Source organism: Bubalus bubalis, chromosome 5 (assembly GCF_019923935.1).
Source record: "Bubalus bubalis isolate 160015118507 breed Murrah chromosome 5, NDDB_SH_1, whole genome shotgun sequence".
In the NCBI taxonomy this organism is placed as follows: Eukaryota; Metazoa; Chordata; class Mammalia; order Artiodactyla; family Bovidae; genus Bubalus; species Bubalus bubalis.
Window position 1 is genome coordinate 85,765,522 of NC_059161.1, and position 19,142 is coordinate 85,784,663.

Here is a 19,142-nt window from a genome sequence, read left to right on the forward strand (position 1 = left end):
AAGAACTGAAATATTGACACAGACATCAACATAGCTGAAGCTCAAAATTATTATACCAGACAGAAGGCAAATCAATGGTTCCTAGGGATTGGCAGGGAGGGAGCGGGGTTGAGAGGAAGGCATCACAAAAAGAGATGAAACTTTTCAGGGTAATGGACACGTTCATTATCTTGATTGTGGATATGGTTACACAAATGTGAAAACCTTTCACATTTTACATATTAAATCACACAAAAAAACTCATTGATATTTTCAAAAATAAAAATATGTGATCTGTAGAAAAATAAAATCATTACACAGTTCAGAAACCCTAAGTTCTAGTTTGGTAAGAATAGTATTACTCTGGACATGTGTTCTTCAACCTCTACTAAAGGCAGAAGGGAACTGAACTGTCTACTACCCCTCCACGTCCACACCTCATGGAAACTTAAAGCTGAAATAATAAAAGGGAAATTCTTTTAAATTCCTAGCAGTAGCAATCCAAAATACAATTGTGCACAATTTTAATGGTATTCTATAGATGCTTACTTTTACACCTTCTGTAAGGACAAGTAATATTTTTGCAAAAATGAGTGGGCCATAACAGGCTCATCTATTACCTTTAGCTGGATAGCCTGGAGTGAGGGGGTCCCCAGCACCATCCAGGTTTAACACATTCCCTCTCTGGGCTACAGTTCCAGGAAGGTTCCACCCTTTGGGATATGGCTGCACCCCAGGAGCAGAGTAGTCAGCTGGATCTGAGTACAAGATGATTCCCTTGGCTCCTGCCAACATGGCATTTTTAACCTGCAGGGGCAATAAGCAATCCATAATGTAGAAATGGCAAAAGACTGACTTATCCTTGTAAGATAAAACCAATTTAATAACATGAGGAAACTTACACACTTTTATTATCACACTGGTAACAATCAGTTCTTTTTGGCTTCAATACGATTTCTGCCCAGGTAGACTTAACAACTCACATTTATTCAACATAACTCCAAACAAGTTATTACCTTTTCTGTGAAGCATTCCTAGTATACCTAAAACTGTAAAATTAATGTCTCTCTTTTCTACACATCTTCCATATTTTGTATATGACTATATTACAAGATGGATCAAAGCATTGTAAAATAACTTTTAAACATCTTTCTTCTCTACTACTATATTTTGAGAACAAGGACCTTGTCTAACTCACTTTAACTATCTACCCCTCAGTGTTTGGGGCTTCCCAGGTGGCTCAATGATAAAGAATCTGCCTGCAATGGAGGCAACACAGATGTGGGTTCTATTTCTGGGTTGGGAAGATCCCCTGGAGGAGAGCATGGCAACCCACTCCTGTATTCTTGCCTGGAAACTCCCATGGACAGAGAAGCTTGCTGGGCTACAGTCCATTGGATCACAAAGAGTTGGACATGACCAAGGCGAATGAGCACGCATACTCTCCAACATTTAGAAAAACAGACTTCAGTTCAGTTCAGTCACTCAGTCGTGTCCGACTCTTTGCAACCCCATAAACCGCAGCATGCCAGGCCTCCCTGTCCATCACCAACTCCCAGAGTCTGCCCAAACCCATGTCCATCGAGTTAGTGATGCCACGAAACCATCTCATCCTCTGTCGTCCCCTTCTTCTCCTGCCCTCAATCTTTCCCAGCATCAGGGTCTTTTCAAATGAGTCAGCTCTTCACATCAGGTGGCCAAAGTATTGGAGTTTCAGCTTCAACATCAGTCCTACCAATGAATATCCAGGATTGATCTCCTTTAAGATGGACTGGTTGGATCTCCTTGCAGTCCAAGGGACTCTCAAGAGTCTTCTCCAACACCACAGTTCAAAAGCATCAATTCTTCAGTGCTCAGCTTTCTTTATAGTTCAACTCTCACATCCATACATGACCACAGGAAAAACCATAGCCTTGACTAGACGGACCTTTGTTGGCAAAGTAATGTCTCTGCTTTTCAATATGCTGTCTAGGTTGGTCATAACTTTCCTTCCAAGGAGTAAGCGTCTTTTAATTTCATGGCTGCAATCACCATCTGCAGTGATTTTGGCGCCCAGAAAAATAAAGTCAGCCACTGTTTCCCCATTTTTTTGCCATGAAGTGATGGGACCTGATGCCATGATCTTAGTTTTCTGAATGTTGAGCTTTAAGCCAACTTTTTCACTCTCCTCTTTCACTTTCATCAAGAGGCTCTTTAGTTCTTTTTCACTTTCTGCCATAAGGGTGGTGTCATCTGCATATCTGAGATTATTGATATTTCTCCTGGAAATCTTGACTCCAGCTTGTGCTTCCTCCAGACCACACACTTAAGATGATGTAAATGTCTGTGGAGCTAAGAAAGCTAATTTAAAATTTTACACAGGTGAAGTCCCTGGTGGTCCAATGGTTAACACTCCATCATCTCACTGCAGAGAGCCAGGGCAGAAGAGGAGAAGAAAAAGAAAAGAAGAAAAGCTACCCAGAACTTAGTGTCTGAAACATCGCCCAGTGTTTTTTAAATATTTTTCTAACAATTCAAACTGATCACAAATAGGAAAATGTATCCTGTAAGATACTGAATTCTTGATCACCAGAAGTAGTATAATGAAAGATAGATAACCATCTATCAGCTAAAACACTTCCCAGTATTCAGACAAAGATTAGAAAAAGTAAGATCTGATACAACTTTTTTGAAGTACAAATCTATGATGCCCATCAAACTTTTGAAATAATGTACAACTGATCCTTGAACAACGCAGGGTTAATCCAAGAATAACTTAGGCTTGGCCCTCTGTATTCTCCATTTGTCTGCTTCTGTGGTTTCAACCAACCTCTGACCTTGTAGAAACTGTGAATGTGTGCATAGATTCCCATTCCTGTCCAACTCTTTGTGACCCTACGGACTGTAGTCTGCCAAGCTCCTTTGTCCATGGGACTTTTTAGGCAACAATACTGGAGTTGGTTGCCCTTTTCTACTCCAGGAGATTTTGACCCAGAGACTGAACCCATACCTCCTGTGTGTCTCCTGCATTAGCAGGCCGCTGTGCCACCTGGGAAGCCCATGTGGTAACTGTATAATACTATTATTAACTATTGAAAATACCCATGTACAAGTGGACTCACAGTTCAAATCTATGTTGTCATAGGTTTGATTCAACTGTACACTATGATTTAGCCATTCAGCTTCTAGGAGTGAATCTATATTACAAAAATTCTCATACAAATGTTCAAGTACATATGGACAATGATGCTCACAATATAAATATTTGTAATAGTAACAAATTTAAGACAAGTGGAATGGTTAAATAAATTGCTTAATAATTCTGTAAAATATTACATAGCCATCTAAAATGATGAGGGAGGAACTTCCCTAATGGTCCAGTGGCCAAGACTCGGAGCTCCCAATGCAGGGAGCCCAGGCATGATCCCTGGTCAGGGAACTATATCCCACATGCTGGTTATGAGAGCTCAAGCGCCACGACTAGAGATCCTGTGTGCTGCAACTAAAACTCGTACAGCCAAACAAAGGTTTTTACAAAATGAGGTATTTACTTAATAAGCAGTTACAAGAAATTACTCAGTACCAGTAACTATCCTAAATGCTTTCAAATGTAAGGTTGATAAATCCTACTGTGGATTCTAGGAGATTAATGTTATTATTAGCATTTCGATTTCACGTAAGAAGAGACATTGGCACAGAGAGGTTAAGTAACTTGCTCACAGGAAAAGATTTAGAGCATAGGGAACCTGCACCAGACAAGAAGCCAGGTTACACATATCTAGCACCCTATACACTTAACCATCTTATTATATAACTCTCAATGTGCTGACCTCTGAGTTATTATTGAGTGAAAAAATAAATTTATACAATATGTAGTATCTGATGCCCTTTGTTAAGTAAAAAGAAGAAATTACGTAAAATGAGTATATGAAGACATACATTCATATTTCACAAAATTAGGCCGAAAAAGACCTATTAAGAATTGATTACATCTGGGCAATGAATGAATTGAGTAATATATGGATTTTCATTTTTTAGTTTATGTAAAATTTCATCATTTTAATAAAAAAACAACATAGCTTTGGTGGTAAACCTAAGAAGAATAATTTCCCTTTCCAGATAGACGAGGTAGCAAAAACAACAATGACAAAAGACAAGCAAACAAATAAAACCCCAGGATTTTTCTGTGCAACCATGAAAATAACAAATTTATAAATATATATATATGGCAATTTTGGAGAAGGAAATGGCAACCCGCTCCAGTATTCCTGCCTGGAGAATCCCATGGACAGAGGAGCCTGGTGGGCTGCAGTCCATAGGGTTGCACAGAGTCGGACACGGCTCAGTGACTAAACCAACCAATGGCAATTTTTGGAAACCATAATGCAAATGATGTAAATCATTTATATTTACTGGTCATATATTATTTTCCCTTTAGAAAAGCAAATAACAAAGTACTTTGTTTCCTCTGAAGATTCTCCCGTATCTGGCAATAACAATCTTTCCAGTGCAGTTGATGTTCATCTCTCTTTCTAGTTTGAAAAAGTCTTCAGTACGAGCGTAGTTCACATATACAAGCTCCCCCTGTTGGAAATAAAAATAAAAACAAACAACAACAGCAGAAATACAAAACACTGCTAAAGAGAAAACCAAAGTAGAAGTTTGCTCCATAATGCTGCATCATAATAAAAAGTTATCTTTCTTGTCTTGGGCTTAATAAACACACCCATGCTAATTCTGGAGAAGTCTTTTAAAATATTTCAGTATCCTGAAAGTTAAAAAAAAAAAGAGAGAATATGTAAAATATTTCAACAGTGCTTAAATGTTTGAAGAAATTACTAGTGTACACTGAGTATGGGGAATACTGTAAATAAAAGTAGCTACATTATTTCCAACCATGGTATTTATGGGTGGAGTTATTATTAGAACTTCTGTGGTATGATTTATCAATTCAGATCTACACTTCTATAACAAAGTCAGACAATGGACAAAGGAAAAAAGTTTGAAAACTATCTACTGCCCTTACTGAATTAAGACATGTGCAGCAGTTTCTGAGTTATTTCAAAGAATGGCATGTGCTTATCAGGGTCTGGTTCTCAAGTATTTCTTTTCTAAAAATTGTTTTTAGGGAGGTTATGTAGAGGAGTCTCAAATATGAATTAACATGTATGATCCATCTAGTTTTCTTGGTTTTATTCCTTTACATAGGTATTTTAAATAAAGGCTTAAAGAACTGAGTGTCTTTTATTTTACCTCTGGCATGCCCGTGGGTGAAAAGGCATTATAGGGTGGTACAATATTCTTAACATTCTCATATCCATCTGGTGGTGGCTCAATGTATGATGTATTGAAAATCTAGCAAGAATTGAAACACATAAAGTTAGAAACATTTCAGATTGCTATTAAAGAATAATACATTTTGTGGGCAAAAGGCCTAAATGGATATTTCTTTAAAGAAGACATACAGATGGTGAACAGGCACATGAAAAGATGCTCAACATCGCTAAGCATCAGAGAAATGTAAAACAAATGCCAGAAGAGGCGTAGAGAAAAAGGAACCCTCCTGCACCGTTCGTGGGAGTGTGAATTGGTACAGCCACTATACCTAACAGCATGCTGCTGCTGCTGCTGCTAAGTTGCTTCAGTCGTGTCCGACTCTGTGCAACCCCATAGACAGAAGCCCACCGGGCTCCCCTGTCCCTGGGATTCTCCAGGCAAGAACACTGGAGTGGGTTGCCATTTCCTTCTCCAATGCATGAAAGTGAAAAGTGAAAGGGAAGTCACTCAGTCGTGTCCGACTCTTAGCAACCCCATGGACTGCAGCCTACCAGGCTCCTCCATCCATGCGATTTTCCAGGCAAGAGTACTGGAGTGGGGTGCCATTGCCTTCTCCGACCTAACAGTATGGAGGTGCCTTAAAAAACTAAAAATAGAGCTACTGTATGATCTAGCAATTCTACTTGTGGGCATATATACAGAAATGACAAAAGCTCTGATTTGAAAAGGTACATGCACCCAAATATTTGAAACAGCACTATTTGCAATAGCTAAGACATGGAAACAAGCCAAGTGCCCATTAACAGACAACTGGTTTAATAAGATTTGGTTTACATATACAATGCAATATTACTCAGCCATAAAAGCATATTAAATATTGCCATTTGCAAGCAAGAGGGGTAGACCTAGAGAATATCATACTAAGTGAAGTAAGTCAGAGACACAAATACATCATTTTTATTTGGAATCTAAAAAATAACACAGATCCATCTATATACAACAGAGAAAGGTTTACAGACATAGAAAATAACTTATCATTACTAAAGAAGAAAGGGATGTGCTGTGCTCAGTCGTGTCCAACTCTTTGCGACCCCATGGACTGTAGCCCGCCAAGCTCCTCTGTCCATGGGATTCTCCAGATAAGAACACTGGAGTGGGTTGCCACGCCCTCCTCCAGCGAATCTTCCCAACCCAGGGATCGAACCCAGGTCTCCCGCGTTGCAAGCAGATTCTTTACCATCTGAGCCACCAGGGAAGTAATGGGGGAAGGAATAAAATAGGAGTATAGGATTAACAATTCCCACATGGCTCAAGTGGTAAAGAATCTACCTGACAACGCAAGAGACTTAGGCAGAAGACACAGGTTCGATCCCTGGGTTGGGAAGATCCCCTTAAAAATGAAATGGAGACCTACTCCAGTATTCTGGGGCTTCCCAGGTGGTGCTAGTGGTGAAGAACCTGCCTGCCAAGGCAGGAGACATAAGAGACTCGGGTTCGATCCCTGGGTCGGGAAGATCCCCTGAAGGAGGAAATGGCAACCACTCCAGTGTTCTTGCCTGGAGAATCCCATGGCCAGAGCATCCTCCCAGGGTATGATCCATGGGGTCAAAAAGAGTCAGACACAGCTGAACCAACTTAGCATGCACTATAGGATTAACAGATACACTAACAGATACATTAACAGATATTAATAGATACATTAAGTAGGGAAGTAATGAAGTTTTACTATGTAACACAGGGAACAATATTCAATAACTTATAATAATCTATAATGGGAAATAATCTGAAAAAAATTTACATAAAACAGAATCACTTTGCTGTACACCTGAAACTAATACAATATTGTAAATCAGTCACCTCAATTCCATGTTCATCCATGACTGATATGTAGTTGGCATTTGTCTCATTAGGGTAAGACAGGAGAACATCATAGTGCACCAACTCAGCTGAATCCAGTCCAAACTTCTTCCACTGGTTTTGGATTTTCTTGGCAAGCAATAAATTTTGTTCCGTTCCTGCCAGATGAGGTAGCTTTGTAAATGAACTGAAATGAAAATAAAATTAAAGTGGGATTCAAAGACTATATTCAGAAAATGTCCTAAGAACTCTTCTAGACGCATAACTCATATTTTAAACGTTAAGTATCATTTCTATAACCAAGATATAAAAAACACAGCTCGGGGTTTCTAGATATGGCAGTTTTTAAATATTTGTGTGTAACTGCGGTTTTCACATTGTGCTTGTAGGGAATATGCTATGCACAGGCCTGTACTATAATTAACAGGTGTTCTTTGAAAAATAAGAATGACTTTCTCATCACCCCCAGGTGAAGGGCTGGGAGCAGTAAAAAGTACAACATGGAAAGACATCTTGAAACAAGATGCTGAAGTACTGATGTGATCGATGGAAAACCAGTCACCAGAGCCTTGAGGGGGTTGCTGAGAAAGGGTGTCACTAGCCGAAGGGCTAAACAGAAGCATGAAAGGCCTGAAGGTTTGACATCTGAGACTAAAGAACAGATATCTCTAGAGCACAAGCAAGGAAGGAGAAGTTAACAATAAAAGGCCTGCAAGGGTTAGGATCTGGGCTTTTGCCTGCGAATGGCATCAGCCTCCTGATCCCCACTTCATTTCTGAGTCTTCTTTTTCCTTATTCTTCTGTGGCTCTGCTCCCTCGGGTCGGTTCGTTGTTGAGCTGGTCCGGACAGTGCTTCCTCAGAAAAGAACACATCCGGTGCTGAACACAGTCAGCAGGGATTCGGGGATGAGCAAACATGAGGGAAGGCTGGCACATCCCTACGCCACCGGCGCTAGCTTCCTGGTGCTTGTCAGGAAGTGACGATATTCTCAAACTAAGATCATCATGTTTGCCAGACACCAGCCGGGCAGCTGTGCTAGCCTGCGCTTCTGGCGCTGTTTTCACCCTACTGTATACAGTTGTTTATTTATCCCATTGAAGTTCAAGTTCATGCATCTTTATGTTTATATTTCCAAATGCTCAGTACTTGCCTGTTATCCAGGAATTACATAAATCAGATTTGCTGAACTGAGTTTGGGCAATGATCTCTTGGTTCTGAGTCTAAATGATTTGCAACAGTTAACTTCAGAAACATAGTTTCAAATGAAATTCACTTTGCTTGAGGTAAATATTTTAAAAGTTTCCCAAACCTCCCCCCCTCCGTAAGTAGCCCAATTATACTTCTATACACTGGTGTTTTAGTCAATCATAGAACAACCAAAAAAGACAGAGTAAAGCAAAATCAGTACTTACTGAAAACTTACTATATGCCAGTAACCCGATGAGGTATTTCACATGGGCTTTCTGATCTAATCCTAACCACCCTTTTTCCATTGTCTGCATTTTGCAAATACGTTAACAGAGAGCAGTTAAATCAGTTGCTTATAATTTAGTAGGGCTTCCCTCATAGCTCAGCCCGTAAAGAATATGCCTGCAATGCAGGAGACCTGGGTTTGATTTCTGGGTCCGGAAGATCCGTTGAGGAATTAAATCACTCATCTGATCATACTGATCAACTGCTTAAAATCCTTCTATGGCTCCTTATATTCTGCATTATAAAGTTCACATTGGACATAGCATTTGGACCCTTTTTTAAATCTGATCCACTTTCCAGGTTCATTTCTTACCACTCACCTTATAAACTTCTTCACTCTTATCATTTAATATGCTAATTGGTCTCCTAAAATCACCACCCTTTTTAGCCTCTGCACAAGATCTTCTCTTAGACAAAAGTATCATCCTGCTTATGTAAATATCCCTGTACACCACTCCTAGTCATTTACATTCCCCAGCTGCAAGCTATTAACAATTCATTATGATACTTCAATCATTTTCTTTTCTGTGAAGCTTTCCACATCTATTATCATTAAATCAAAGCTGCAAGTTACTGATATTTAATACCATACAATATTTGGGGGGGGGGGGGAGTATCAGGACTTCCCTTATGGTCCAGTGATTAATAATCCACCTTCCCACACATGCATTTTGACTTAAAGCATTCCTGATAGGAAGCCTCAAAGGGCCAAGCCAGATGCTGACAATCCAAAACAAAGGTCTTGAATAGACAGACCCATGAAGGGAAAGCCAAGAAAAACAAAAAGAACCCGCTTTGCAATGTAGTAATGCCGGTTTGATCCCTGGTCAGGGAACTAAGATCCCACGTGCCACGGGGCAACTAAGCCCACACACCACAACTAGAGAAGCCCCCGTGCCGCAAAAAGAGCCTGTGGGCTGCACCTGAGACCTGATGCAATCAAAATAAACTAACTTTTTTAAAGAAGTATTAATGTGTTTGTAGACAGAAGTTTTTGCGTGCACAAGAAAACCACCGGGGCTTGGGGATATTTAAAATTTTACTTCATGTAATTCATTATTGTTTTATTTCCTTTAGTGAATAAGTAATATTCTTACAATGGTGGGGGAGGGGGTAAGGTAAGTATATTCCCTTCATTTAAGGTGAAGGATTAATCATTAAGGTTTGCCTCCCACCTTTTCATCAACCCACCGAAATGAAAGAAGTGCAAAAAAAAAAAAGCGTCAGGGAACAACTTTACTGAATTTCTCCTTATGGTCCCAAGATGGCATTGCAGCTCCACACATCATATATTCAGGCTACAATGTTCAGGAGAAGTTATTTCCTCTTTTGTGTTTCTTTTAACAGAGGAAAACTTTGTAGTGGATCTCAACTAAATTTTTCTCCTGTTTTATCCATCATAATACGGTCATATGCATGCATATGTGTGCTTGCTCAGTTGTGTCCAACTCTTTGCAAGCCGGTGGACTGCAGCCCACCAGGTTCCTCTGACCATGGAATTTTCCAGGCAAGAATACTGGAATGAGTTGCCATTTCCTCCTCCAGAGGATCTTCCTGACCCAGAGAATGAACCGCTTCCCTTGTGTCTCCTGCATTGGCAGGTGGATCTACTGAGTAAACTGTAGTGCATCCCTAAGGCTTTCCTGTTTGCTCAGATAGTAAAGAATCCACCTGCAAAGCAGGAGACCTGGGTTTGATCCCTGGATTGGGAAGCTCCCCAGGGGAAGGAATTGGCAACCCACTCCAGTATTCTTGCTTGGAGGATTTCATAGACAAAGGAGCCTAGCAGGGACTGGACCACAGTCCATGAGGTCACAAAGAGTTGGACACGACTGAGCGACTAACACACACAGTACATCCCTACAATGAATGAAGAGATTAAAAGACTCTTTCTAATTGGTTCACAAATTCAATGCAATTTTAATCAAAGTTCCAGTAGGCATTTTTTTCTTTGGTAGGAATTGAGAAGTTGATTTTAAAATTTATTTGAAAATGCAAATAAAATAGTCAAAGCAATTTTTAAAAAGCAAAATCTGTAGGATTAACTCTATCTCATTTTACTCAACTTACTATTAAGCTATACCAAACAAGACAACATGGTACTGAGATTAATAGATCAACAGAAGAAAATATTTTGCTGACAAAGGTCCATGTAGTCCAAGCTGTGGTTTTTGCAGTCATGTACCAACATGAGAGTTGGACCATAAAGAAGGCTGACAATGAAGAATTGATGCTTTCAGACTGTGGTGCTGGAGAAGACTCTCAAGAGCCCCTTGGACAACAAGACCAAAAGGAAATCTTAAAGGAAATCAACCCTGAATATCCACTGGAAGGACTGATGCTGAAGCTGAAGCTACAATATTTTGGCCACCTAATGCAAAGAGCCGACTCATTGGAAAAGACCCTGATGCTGGAAAAGATTGAAGGCAGGAGGAGAAGTGGGTGACAGAGGATAAAATGGTTGGATGGCATCATTGACTCAATGGACACAAGTCTGAGCAAACTCCAGCAGATAGTGAAGGACAGGGAGGCATGGTGTGCTGTAGTACATGGGGTTGCAAAGAGTCAGACATGACTGAGCAACACAATGACAGAAGAAAATATAATATCCAAAAACAAGCCATTATGGTCAAGTGATTTTAGTCAAAGATATCAAAGCTATTCAAAAGGGAAAGGAAAGTTTTTTAAACAAATCTTGTAGGAATAATTACATATTTGTATTTAGAAAATCATCCACTCATATCAAACTACACATAAAAATTACCTTGAAGTGGACCACTGACCTAAATACACAAGCTACAATCATAAAACTTCAAAAATAATCTTCACAACTTCTCATAGGTTAAATTAGATAGAACAAAAAAGTATGAAACATAAGACAAAAATTGTTCAACTGGACTTTATCAAAATTTAAAATCCCTGCCCTATATAAACTCCACTACATCGAAAAAGCAAGAGAGTTCCAGAAAAACATCCATTTCTGCTTTATTGACTATGCCAAAGCCTTAGACTGTGTGGATCACAATAAACTGTGGAGAATTCTGAAAGAGATGGGAATACCAGACCACCTGACCTGCCTCTTGAGAAACCTATATGCAAGTCAGGAAGCAACAGTTAGAACTGGACACGGAACAACAGACTGGTTCCAAATAGGAAAAGGAGTACATCAAGGCTGTATATTATCACCCTGCTTATGTAACTTCTATGCAGAGTACATGATGAGAAACGTTGGGCTGGATGAAGCACAAGCTGGAATCAAGATTGCCAGGAGAAATATCAATCACCTCAGATATGCAGATGACACCACCCTTTATGGCAGAAAGTGAAGAGGAACTAAAAAGCCTCTTGATGCAAGTGAAAGAGGAGAGTAAAAAAGTTGACTTAAAGCTCAACATTCAGAAAACTAAGATCATGACATCCAGTCCCATCACTTCATGGGAAATAGATGGGGAAACAGTGGAAATAGTGTCAGACTTTATTTTTAGGGGCTCCAAAATCACTGCAGATAGTGATTGCAGCTATGAAATTAAAAGACGCTTACTCCGGAAGAAAAGTTATGACCAACTTAGATAGCATATTCAAAAGAAGAGACATGACTTTGCCAACAAAGGTCCATCTAGTCAAGGCTATGATTTTTCCACTAGTCATGTATGGATGTGAGAGTTGGACTGTGAAGGAAGCTGAGCACCGAATAATTGATGGTTTTGAACTGTGGTGTTGGAGAAGACTCTTGAGAGTCCCTTGGACTGCAAGGAGATCCAACCAGTTCATTCTAAAGGAGATCAGTCCTGGGTGTTCATTGGAAGGACTGATATTGAAGCTGAAACTCCAGTACTTTGGCCACGTCATGTGAAGAGTTGACTCATTGGAAAAGACCCTGATGCTGGGCGGGAGTCGGGGCAGGAGGAGAAGAGGATGACAGAGGATGAGATGGCTGGATGATACCACTGACTCAATGGACATGAGTTTGAGTAGACTCCAGGAGTTGTTGATGGACAGGGAGGCCTGGCATGCAGCAGTCCATAGGGTCGCAAAGTGTTGGACACAACTGAGCAACTGAACTGAACTGATCCATCCATAAAACAGAATGCTGCTGCTGCTGCTGCTGCTGCTAAGTCGCTTCAGTCATGTCCGACTCTGTGCGACCCCATAGACGGCAGCCCACCAGGCTCCCCCATCCCTGGGATTCTCCAGGCAAGAACACTGGAGTGGGTTGCCATTGCCTTCTCCAATGCATGAAAGTGAAGCGTGAGAGTGAAGTTCCTCAGTCGTGTCCGACTCTTCGTGACCCATGGACTACAGCCTATCAGGCTCCTCCACCCCTGGGATTTTCCAGGCAAGAGTACTGGAGTGGGGTGCCATTGCCTTCTCCTATACAACAGAATAATACTCAGCAATAAAAAGCAATGTACTCCACAGATACAATCAACAATCTGGCTGAATTCCAAAATCATTCATTATGCTGAGTGAAAGGCACAAAAGAGCACATACTGTATGATTCTATTTAAATAAAATATTAGACAATTAAAAGGAATCCATAGAGAGTGAAGGAGGAATTAACTGCAAAGCCGTGATATAATTTTTCTGTCTTTTGATTGAGGAGGAGGTTGGCTGAGTGTATTATTCATATGTCAGTACTCTCAAATTGTAAGCTTTATATGGATGCAGTATATTCTATGGAAATTCAGCTCAGTTCAGTTCAGTCGCTCAGTCGTGTCCAACTCCTTGCGACCCCATGGACAACAGCATGCCAGGCCTCCTTGTCCATCACCAACTCCTGGAGTTTACCTAAACTCATGTCCATTGAGTCGGTGATATCATCCAACCATCTCATCCTCTGTTGTCCCCTTCTTCTCCTGCCCTCAACCTTTCCCAGCATGAGTCTTTTCAAATGAGTCAGCTCTTCACATCAGGTGGCCAAAGTATTGGAGTTTCAGCTTCAGCATCAGTCTTTCCAATGAATATTCTGGACTGATTTCCTTTAGAATGGACTGGTTGGATCTCCTTGCAGTCCAAGGGACTCTCAAGAGTCTTCTCCAACACCACAGCTCAAAAGCATCAATTCTTCAGCGCTCAGCTTTCTTTATAGTCCAACTCTCATATCCATATATGACTACTGGAAAAACCATAGCCTTGACTAGATGGATCTTTGTTGGCAAAGTACTGTCTCTGCTTTTTAATATGCTGTCTAGGTTGGTCATAACTTTTCATAACTTTCCTTTCAAGGAGTAAGCGTCTTTTAATTTCATGGCTGCAGTCACCACCTGCAGTGATTTTGGAGCCCCCCCAAAATAAAGTCAGCCACTGTTTCCACTGTTTCCCCATCTATTTGCCATGAAGTGATGGGACTGGATGCCATGATCTTCGTTTTCTGAATGTTGAGCTTTAAGCCAACTTTTTCACTCTCCACTTTCACTTTCATCAAGAGGCTCTTCAGTTCTTCACTTTCTGCCATAAGGGTGGTGTCATCTGCATATCTGAGGTTATTGATATTTCTCCCAGCAATCTTGATTCCAGCTTGTGCTTCATCCAGCCCAGCATTTCTCATCATGTATTCTGCATAGAAGTTAAATAAGCACGGTGATAATATACAGCCCTGACGTACTCCTTTTCCTATTAGGAATCAGTCTATTGTTCCATGTTCAGTTCTAACTGTTACTTCCTGACCTGCATACAGATTTCTCAAGAGGCAGGTCAGGTGGTCTGGTATTCCCATCTCTTTCAGAATTCTCCACAGTTTATTGTGATCCACACAGTCAAAGGCTTGGGCATAGTCAATAAAGCAGAAATGGATGTTTTCTGGAACTCTCTTGCTTTTTCCATGATCCAGCGGATGTTGGCAATTTGATCTCTGGTTCCTCTGCCTTTTCTAAAACCAGCTTGAACATCAGGAAGTTCACGGTTCACATATTGCTGAAGCCTGGCTTGGAGAATTTTGAGCATTACTTTACTAGCGTGTGAGATGAGTACAATTGTGCGGTCGTTTGAGCATTCTTTGGCATTGCCTTTCTTTGGGATTGGAATGAAAACTGACCTTTTCCAGTCCTGTGGCCACTGCTGAGTTTTCTAAGTTTGCTGGCATATTGAGTACAGTACTTTCACAGCATCATCTTTCAGGATTTGAAATAGCTCAACTGGAATTCCATCACCTCCACTAGCTTTGTTCATAGTGATGCTTCCAAAGGCCCACTTGACTTCACATTCCAGGATGTCTGGCTCCAGGTGAGTGATTGCAGCATCGTGATTATCTGGGTCATGAAGATCTTTTTTGTATAGTTCTTCTGTGTATTCTTGCCATCTCTTCTTAATATCTTCTGCTTCTGTTAGGTCCATACCATTTCTGTCCTTTATCAAGCCCATCTTTGCATGAAATGTTACCTTGGTATCTCTAATTTTCTTATACCTCAATAAAACTGTTTTGTTTTGGTTTTTTTCTTTAGTGAAATAAATGTCATAATAGCTGTCTTCAAGAACATAATCACTCCCCTGAATGTCATTCTTTCTCTTGCTAAGACACTGGGGGTTTTGCACTGATTCTTCTGCTTTCTTTCTGTCCTCTTTATGTTCCTTAAATTTGTAGATGGGACAAAGGTTTAATCTTCGGTGAACGGAATCTGAAACTTTAATCTCTTTCTCTCTAAATCAAAGTTTACCACCATCTGAGTCTTCCTGATAGAATGTGACATTTAAATAAATTCCCTGATTAAACCCAGGCCTCGGGAACAGAGAGTAACATTCAGCTGCCCTTCAAAGTGCATGAAGTTGGAACATCTCTTAATAAAGAAACAGAGTGAAGTAAGCCAGAAAGAAAAACACCAATACAGTATACTAACGCATATATATGGAATTTAGAAAGATGGTAACAATAACCCTGTGTACGAGACAGCAAAAGAGACACTGATGTATAGAACAGTCTTATGGACTCTGTGAGAGAGGGAGAGGGTGGGAAGATTTGGGAGAATGGCATTGAAACATGTAAAATATCATGTATGAAACGAGTTGCCAGTCCAGGTTCGATGCACGATACTGGATGCTTGGGGCTGGTGCACTGGGACGACCCAGAGGGATGGAATGGGGAGGGAGGAGGGAGGAGGGTTCAGGATGGGGAACACATGTATACCCGTGGCGGATTCATTTTGATATTTGGCAAAACTAATAAAATTATGTAAAGTTTAAAAATAAAATTAAAAAAAAATGTAGCATTAAGACCAAAAAATAAATAAATAAACCAAAGACTTTTTTTGCACACGAAGTCAGGGAAGAAAGACCTCGGCAACATTCAAATAGATTTTACTCTAATAAGAGTGGTATAAAGGGACATTTAAACTACCAGGAATTTATATGATATTATATCATTTCACACAAAGGTTACCCACATCAATATAATCAGTTTTCAAACAGTTTTCACTCTGCATTGTTTCAAAATTTTTATTTTTAAGATCAATTATTCAAAACAAACTTACCGAAGAAATGATTTTATATTATCAGCTTTCATCTCAGATATCAGTTTCCACCTTAAATTCTGGTGACTGTCTGCTGAAGTGGCCGTATCTTTGAGGGGCTTACTAAGCCAACCTGTGGGGGGTGGGGGTGGGGGGCAGATACAAAGACATATGCATATTACATACACAATAAGTGCTTTTGACTTTTATAAAAACTAAAAGTCCCCCCACCCCAAAAGTCAAAAAACAACAGCAACAACACAAAGAGCCCTCAGCAGAGAAGCAGATCACCGGCGGCATTACGAAGAATTCAAACTAAATGCAGAAAACCTTCAAATTCCGCTGTGTAATTCTGAGTTGGTTAAAGGACTTTTAGATGAGAGAGAATCTTGTCATTTTCCTCGTGTTATGTATTAGAGCACCGGCCTCTATCTTTCTTGTTCTCCCAAGGAGGTCTGCTTCACAGCGCAGCGGCTGACACACGGGGAGGATTCCCCAGAGATTTTTGCAATAAATGATCATAGAAGTGCAGTTACAAGTTTTGACTCTTGGAAACGAAACAATCTCTTTGACTCCTGCGAATAATGGCAACTCCAAATTTTCTTTACAACGGCTCTTAACAGTACCCTGAGTGAATGAAAGGCGCTCAGTCGTGTCCGACTCTTTGAGACCCCATAGACTGTCCAGTCCATGGAGTTCTCCATGCCAGGATCCTGGAGTAGGTAGCCGTTCCCTTCTAAAGGGGATCTTCCCAACCCAGGGATCGAACCCAGGTCTCCCACATGCAGGTGGATTCCTTACCGTCTGAGCCAACAGAGAAGCCCAAGAATTCTGGAGTGGGTAGCCTATCCCTTCTCCAGTAGATCTTCCCAACCCAGGGATGGAACCGAGGTCTCCTGCATTGCTGGCGGATTCTTTACCAGCTGAGCCACCAGGGAAGCCCAAGAATACTGGATTGGGTAGCTTATCTCTCCTCCAGCGGATTTTCCCGACCCAGGAATCGAATGGGGTCTCCTGAATTGCAGGCAGATTCTTTACCAGCTGAGCCACCAGGGAAGCCCCGAGCTCGGCATGCCGGAACGCATCGCGTTCGGCTTCCAGCCGGGATGGGACGCGGCGCCGCGGCCGTCCTCGCAGACTGTCGGGCTTCTCTCCACGCAGGCCGCAGGGTGGAGGGGCTCCTGGCGCCCGGGGCAGGGGTCGGCACACTTACCCACCGTAAATCCAGCCAGAAAGGACGCCAGCGCTGCAGCCAGGAATATCCACAGGTACTGTCGGCGCCCGGTGGTGGCCATGGCTTCCTCGGACTGCAGCGGGAGGTGCCGAACGCGGGGGCGCGCCGCGGGAGCGCGGGCGAGCCGGGGGCGCGCGGCCGGGCGCGCGCGGGCCCCCCAGGCTGCCGCCCAGCGCGGTCCCCTGGGCGGGCCCTCAGGGCCCCGCCCGCCTCCGCGCGGCTCCGAAGGCGGAGGGACGCCGGCCCCGAGCTGCCGGTCCCTGCGGTCTCCAGGGGGCCTCGACGGGGCAGAGGCGACCCTGCGGAGGGAGGAGACATGTTTCTTGGTGGCAGGCTCCGTCCACTCTGTCCAACCCGGGCAAAGTCTGCGTTAGCGGGCAGGCCGCTGAAAAATGCCCCTAAGAAACTCTACTTACCAACCTCTTTCCAGGAGCTGCCAAATTTCCGCAAATACATTTAACCACAGCTCTGTCTTCCCTGTTGATTACCCCCTGCCGAAATCTAATTCCTAACTTCTCGCGCTTGGCAAGCATCTCTGGTCTGCCTGCTCCGTGATACCGCATCAATTTCTTTTCTTCTTTTTTTTTTTAATGCTTATATTTTATGTTTATTCATTCGAATATTGTATATAGGCACCACTGTACTAACATGAGTGATCACACCATCGTGATTGTCTGGGTCGTGAAGATCTTTTTTGTACAGTTCTTCTGTGTATTCTTGCCATCTCTTCTTAATATCTTCTGCTTCTGTTAGGTCGATACCATTTCTGTCCTTCATCGAGCTCATCTTTGCATGAAATGTCCGCTTGGTATCTCTAATTTTCTTGAAGAGATCTCTAGTCTTTCCCATTCTGTTGTTTTCCTCTATTTCTTTGCATTGATCCCTGAGAAAGGCTTTCTTATCTCTTCTTGCTATTCTTTGGAACTCTGCATTCAGATGCTTATATCTTTCCTTTTCTCCTTTGCTTTTCACTTCTCTTCTTTTCACAGCTATTTGTAAGGCCTCCCCAGACAGCCATTTTGCTTTTTTGCATTTCTTTTCCATGGGGATGGTCTTGATCCCTGTCTCCTGAACAATGTCACGAACCTCATTCCATAGTTCATCAGGCACTCTATCTATCAGATCTAGGCCCTTAAATCTATTTCTCACTTCCACTGTATAATCATAAGGGATTTGATTTAGGTCATACCTGAATGCTGTAGTGGTTTTCCCTACTTTCTTCAATTTAAGTCTGAATTTGGCAATAAGGAGTTCATGATCTGAGCCACAGTCAGCTCCTGGTCTTGTTTTTGTTGACTGTATAGAGCTTCTCCATCTTTGGCTGCAAAGAATATAATCAATCTGATTTTGGTGTTGACCATCTGGTGATGTCCATGTGTAGAGTCTTCTCTTGTGTTGTTGGAAGAGGGTGTTTGCTATGACCAGTGCATTTTCTTGGCAAAACTCTATTAGACTTTCCCTGCTTCATTCCATATTCCAAGGCCAAATTTGCCTGTTACTTCAGGTGTTTCTTGACTTCCTACTTTTGCATTCCAGTCCCCTATAATGAAAAGGACATCTTTTTTGGGTGTTAGTTCTAAAAGGTCTTGTAGATCTTCATAGAACTATACAACTTCAGCTTCTTCAGCGTTACTGGATGGGGCATAGACTTGGATTACTGTGATATTGAATGGTTTGCCTTGGAAACGAACAGAGATCATTCTGTCGTTTTTGAGATTGCATCCAAGTACTGCATTTCAGACTCTTTTGTTGACCATGATGGCTACTCCATTTCTTCTGAGGGATTCCTTCCCGCAGTAGTAGATATAATGGTCATCTGAGTTAAATTCACCCATTCCAGTCCATTTTAGTTGACTGATTCCTAGAATGTCGACATTCACTCTTGCCATCTCTTGTTTGA

At 41.6% G+C, this 19,142-nt stretch overlaps 1 protein-coding gene across 3 annotated transcripts in view; it reads right to left on the bottom strand.

Annotated features, from left to right (window-relative positions):
- NAALAD2 (N-acetylated alpha-linked acidic dipeptidase 2) overlaps positions 1-17,364 on the bottom strand; it is a 49,204-nt gene extending 31,840 nt beyond the window's left edge. For 2 of the 3 annotated variants that reach the window (XM_044943374.2, XM_006055317.4), the window contains exons 1-6: positions 17,222-17,364; positions 16,030-16,141; positions 7,093-7,279; positions 5,212-5,313; positions 4,417-4,542; positions 600-786 (exon numbers count right to left, since the gene is read on the bottom strand). In XM_044943374.2, coding sequence (XP_044799309.2) covers positions 600-786; positions 4,417-4,542; positions 5,212-5,313; positions 7,093-7,279; positions 16,030-16,141; positions 17,222-17,303 — 796 coding nt within the window. In that variant the 5' untranslated portion in view covers positions 17,304-17,364. The remainder of the gene's footprint in view (positions 1-599; positions 787-4,416; positions 4,543-5,211; positions 5,314-7,092; positions 7,280-16,029; positions 16,142-17,221) is intronic. The other variant, XM_044943375.2, reaches the window with a different exon arrangement.
- Positions 17,365-19,142: the final 1,778 nt, after the last annotated feature.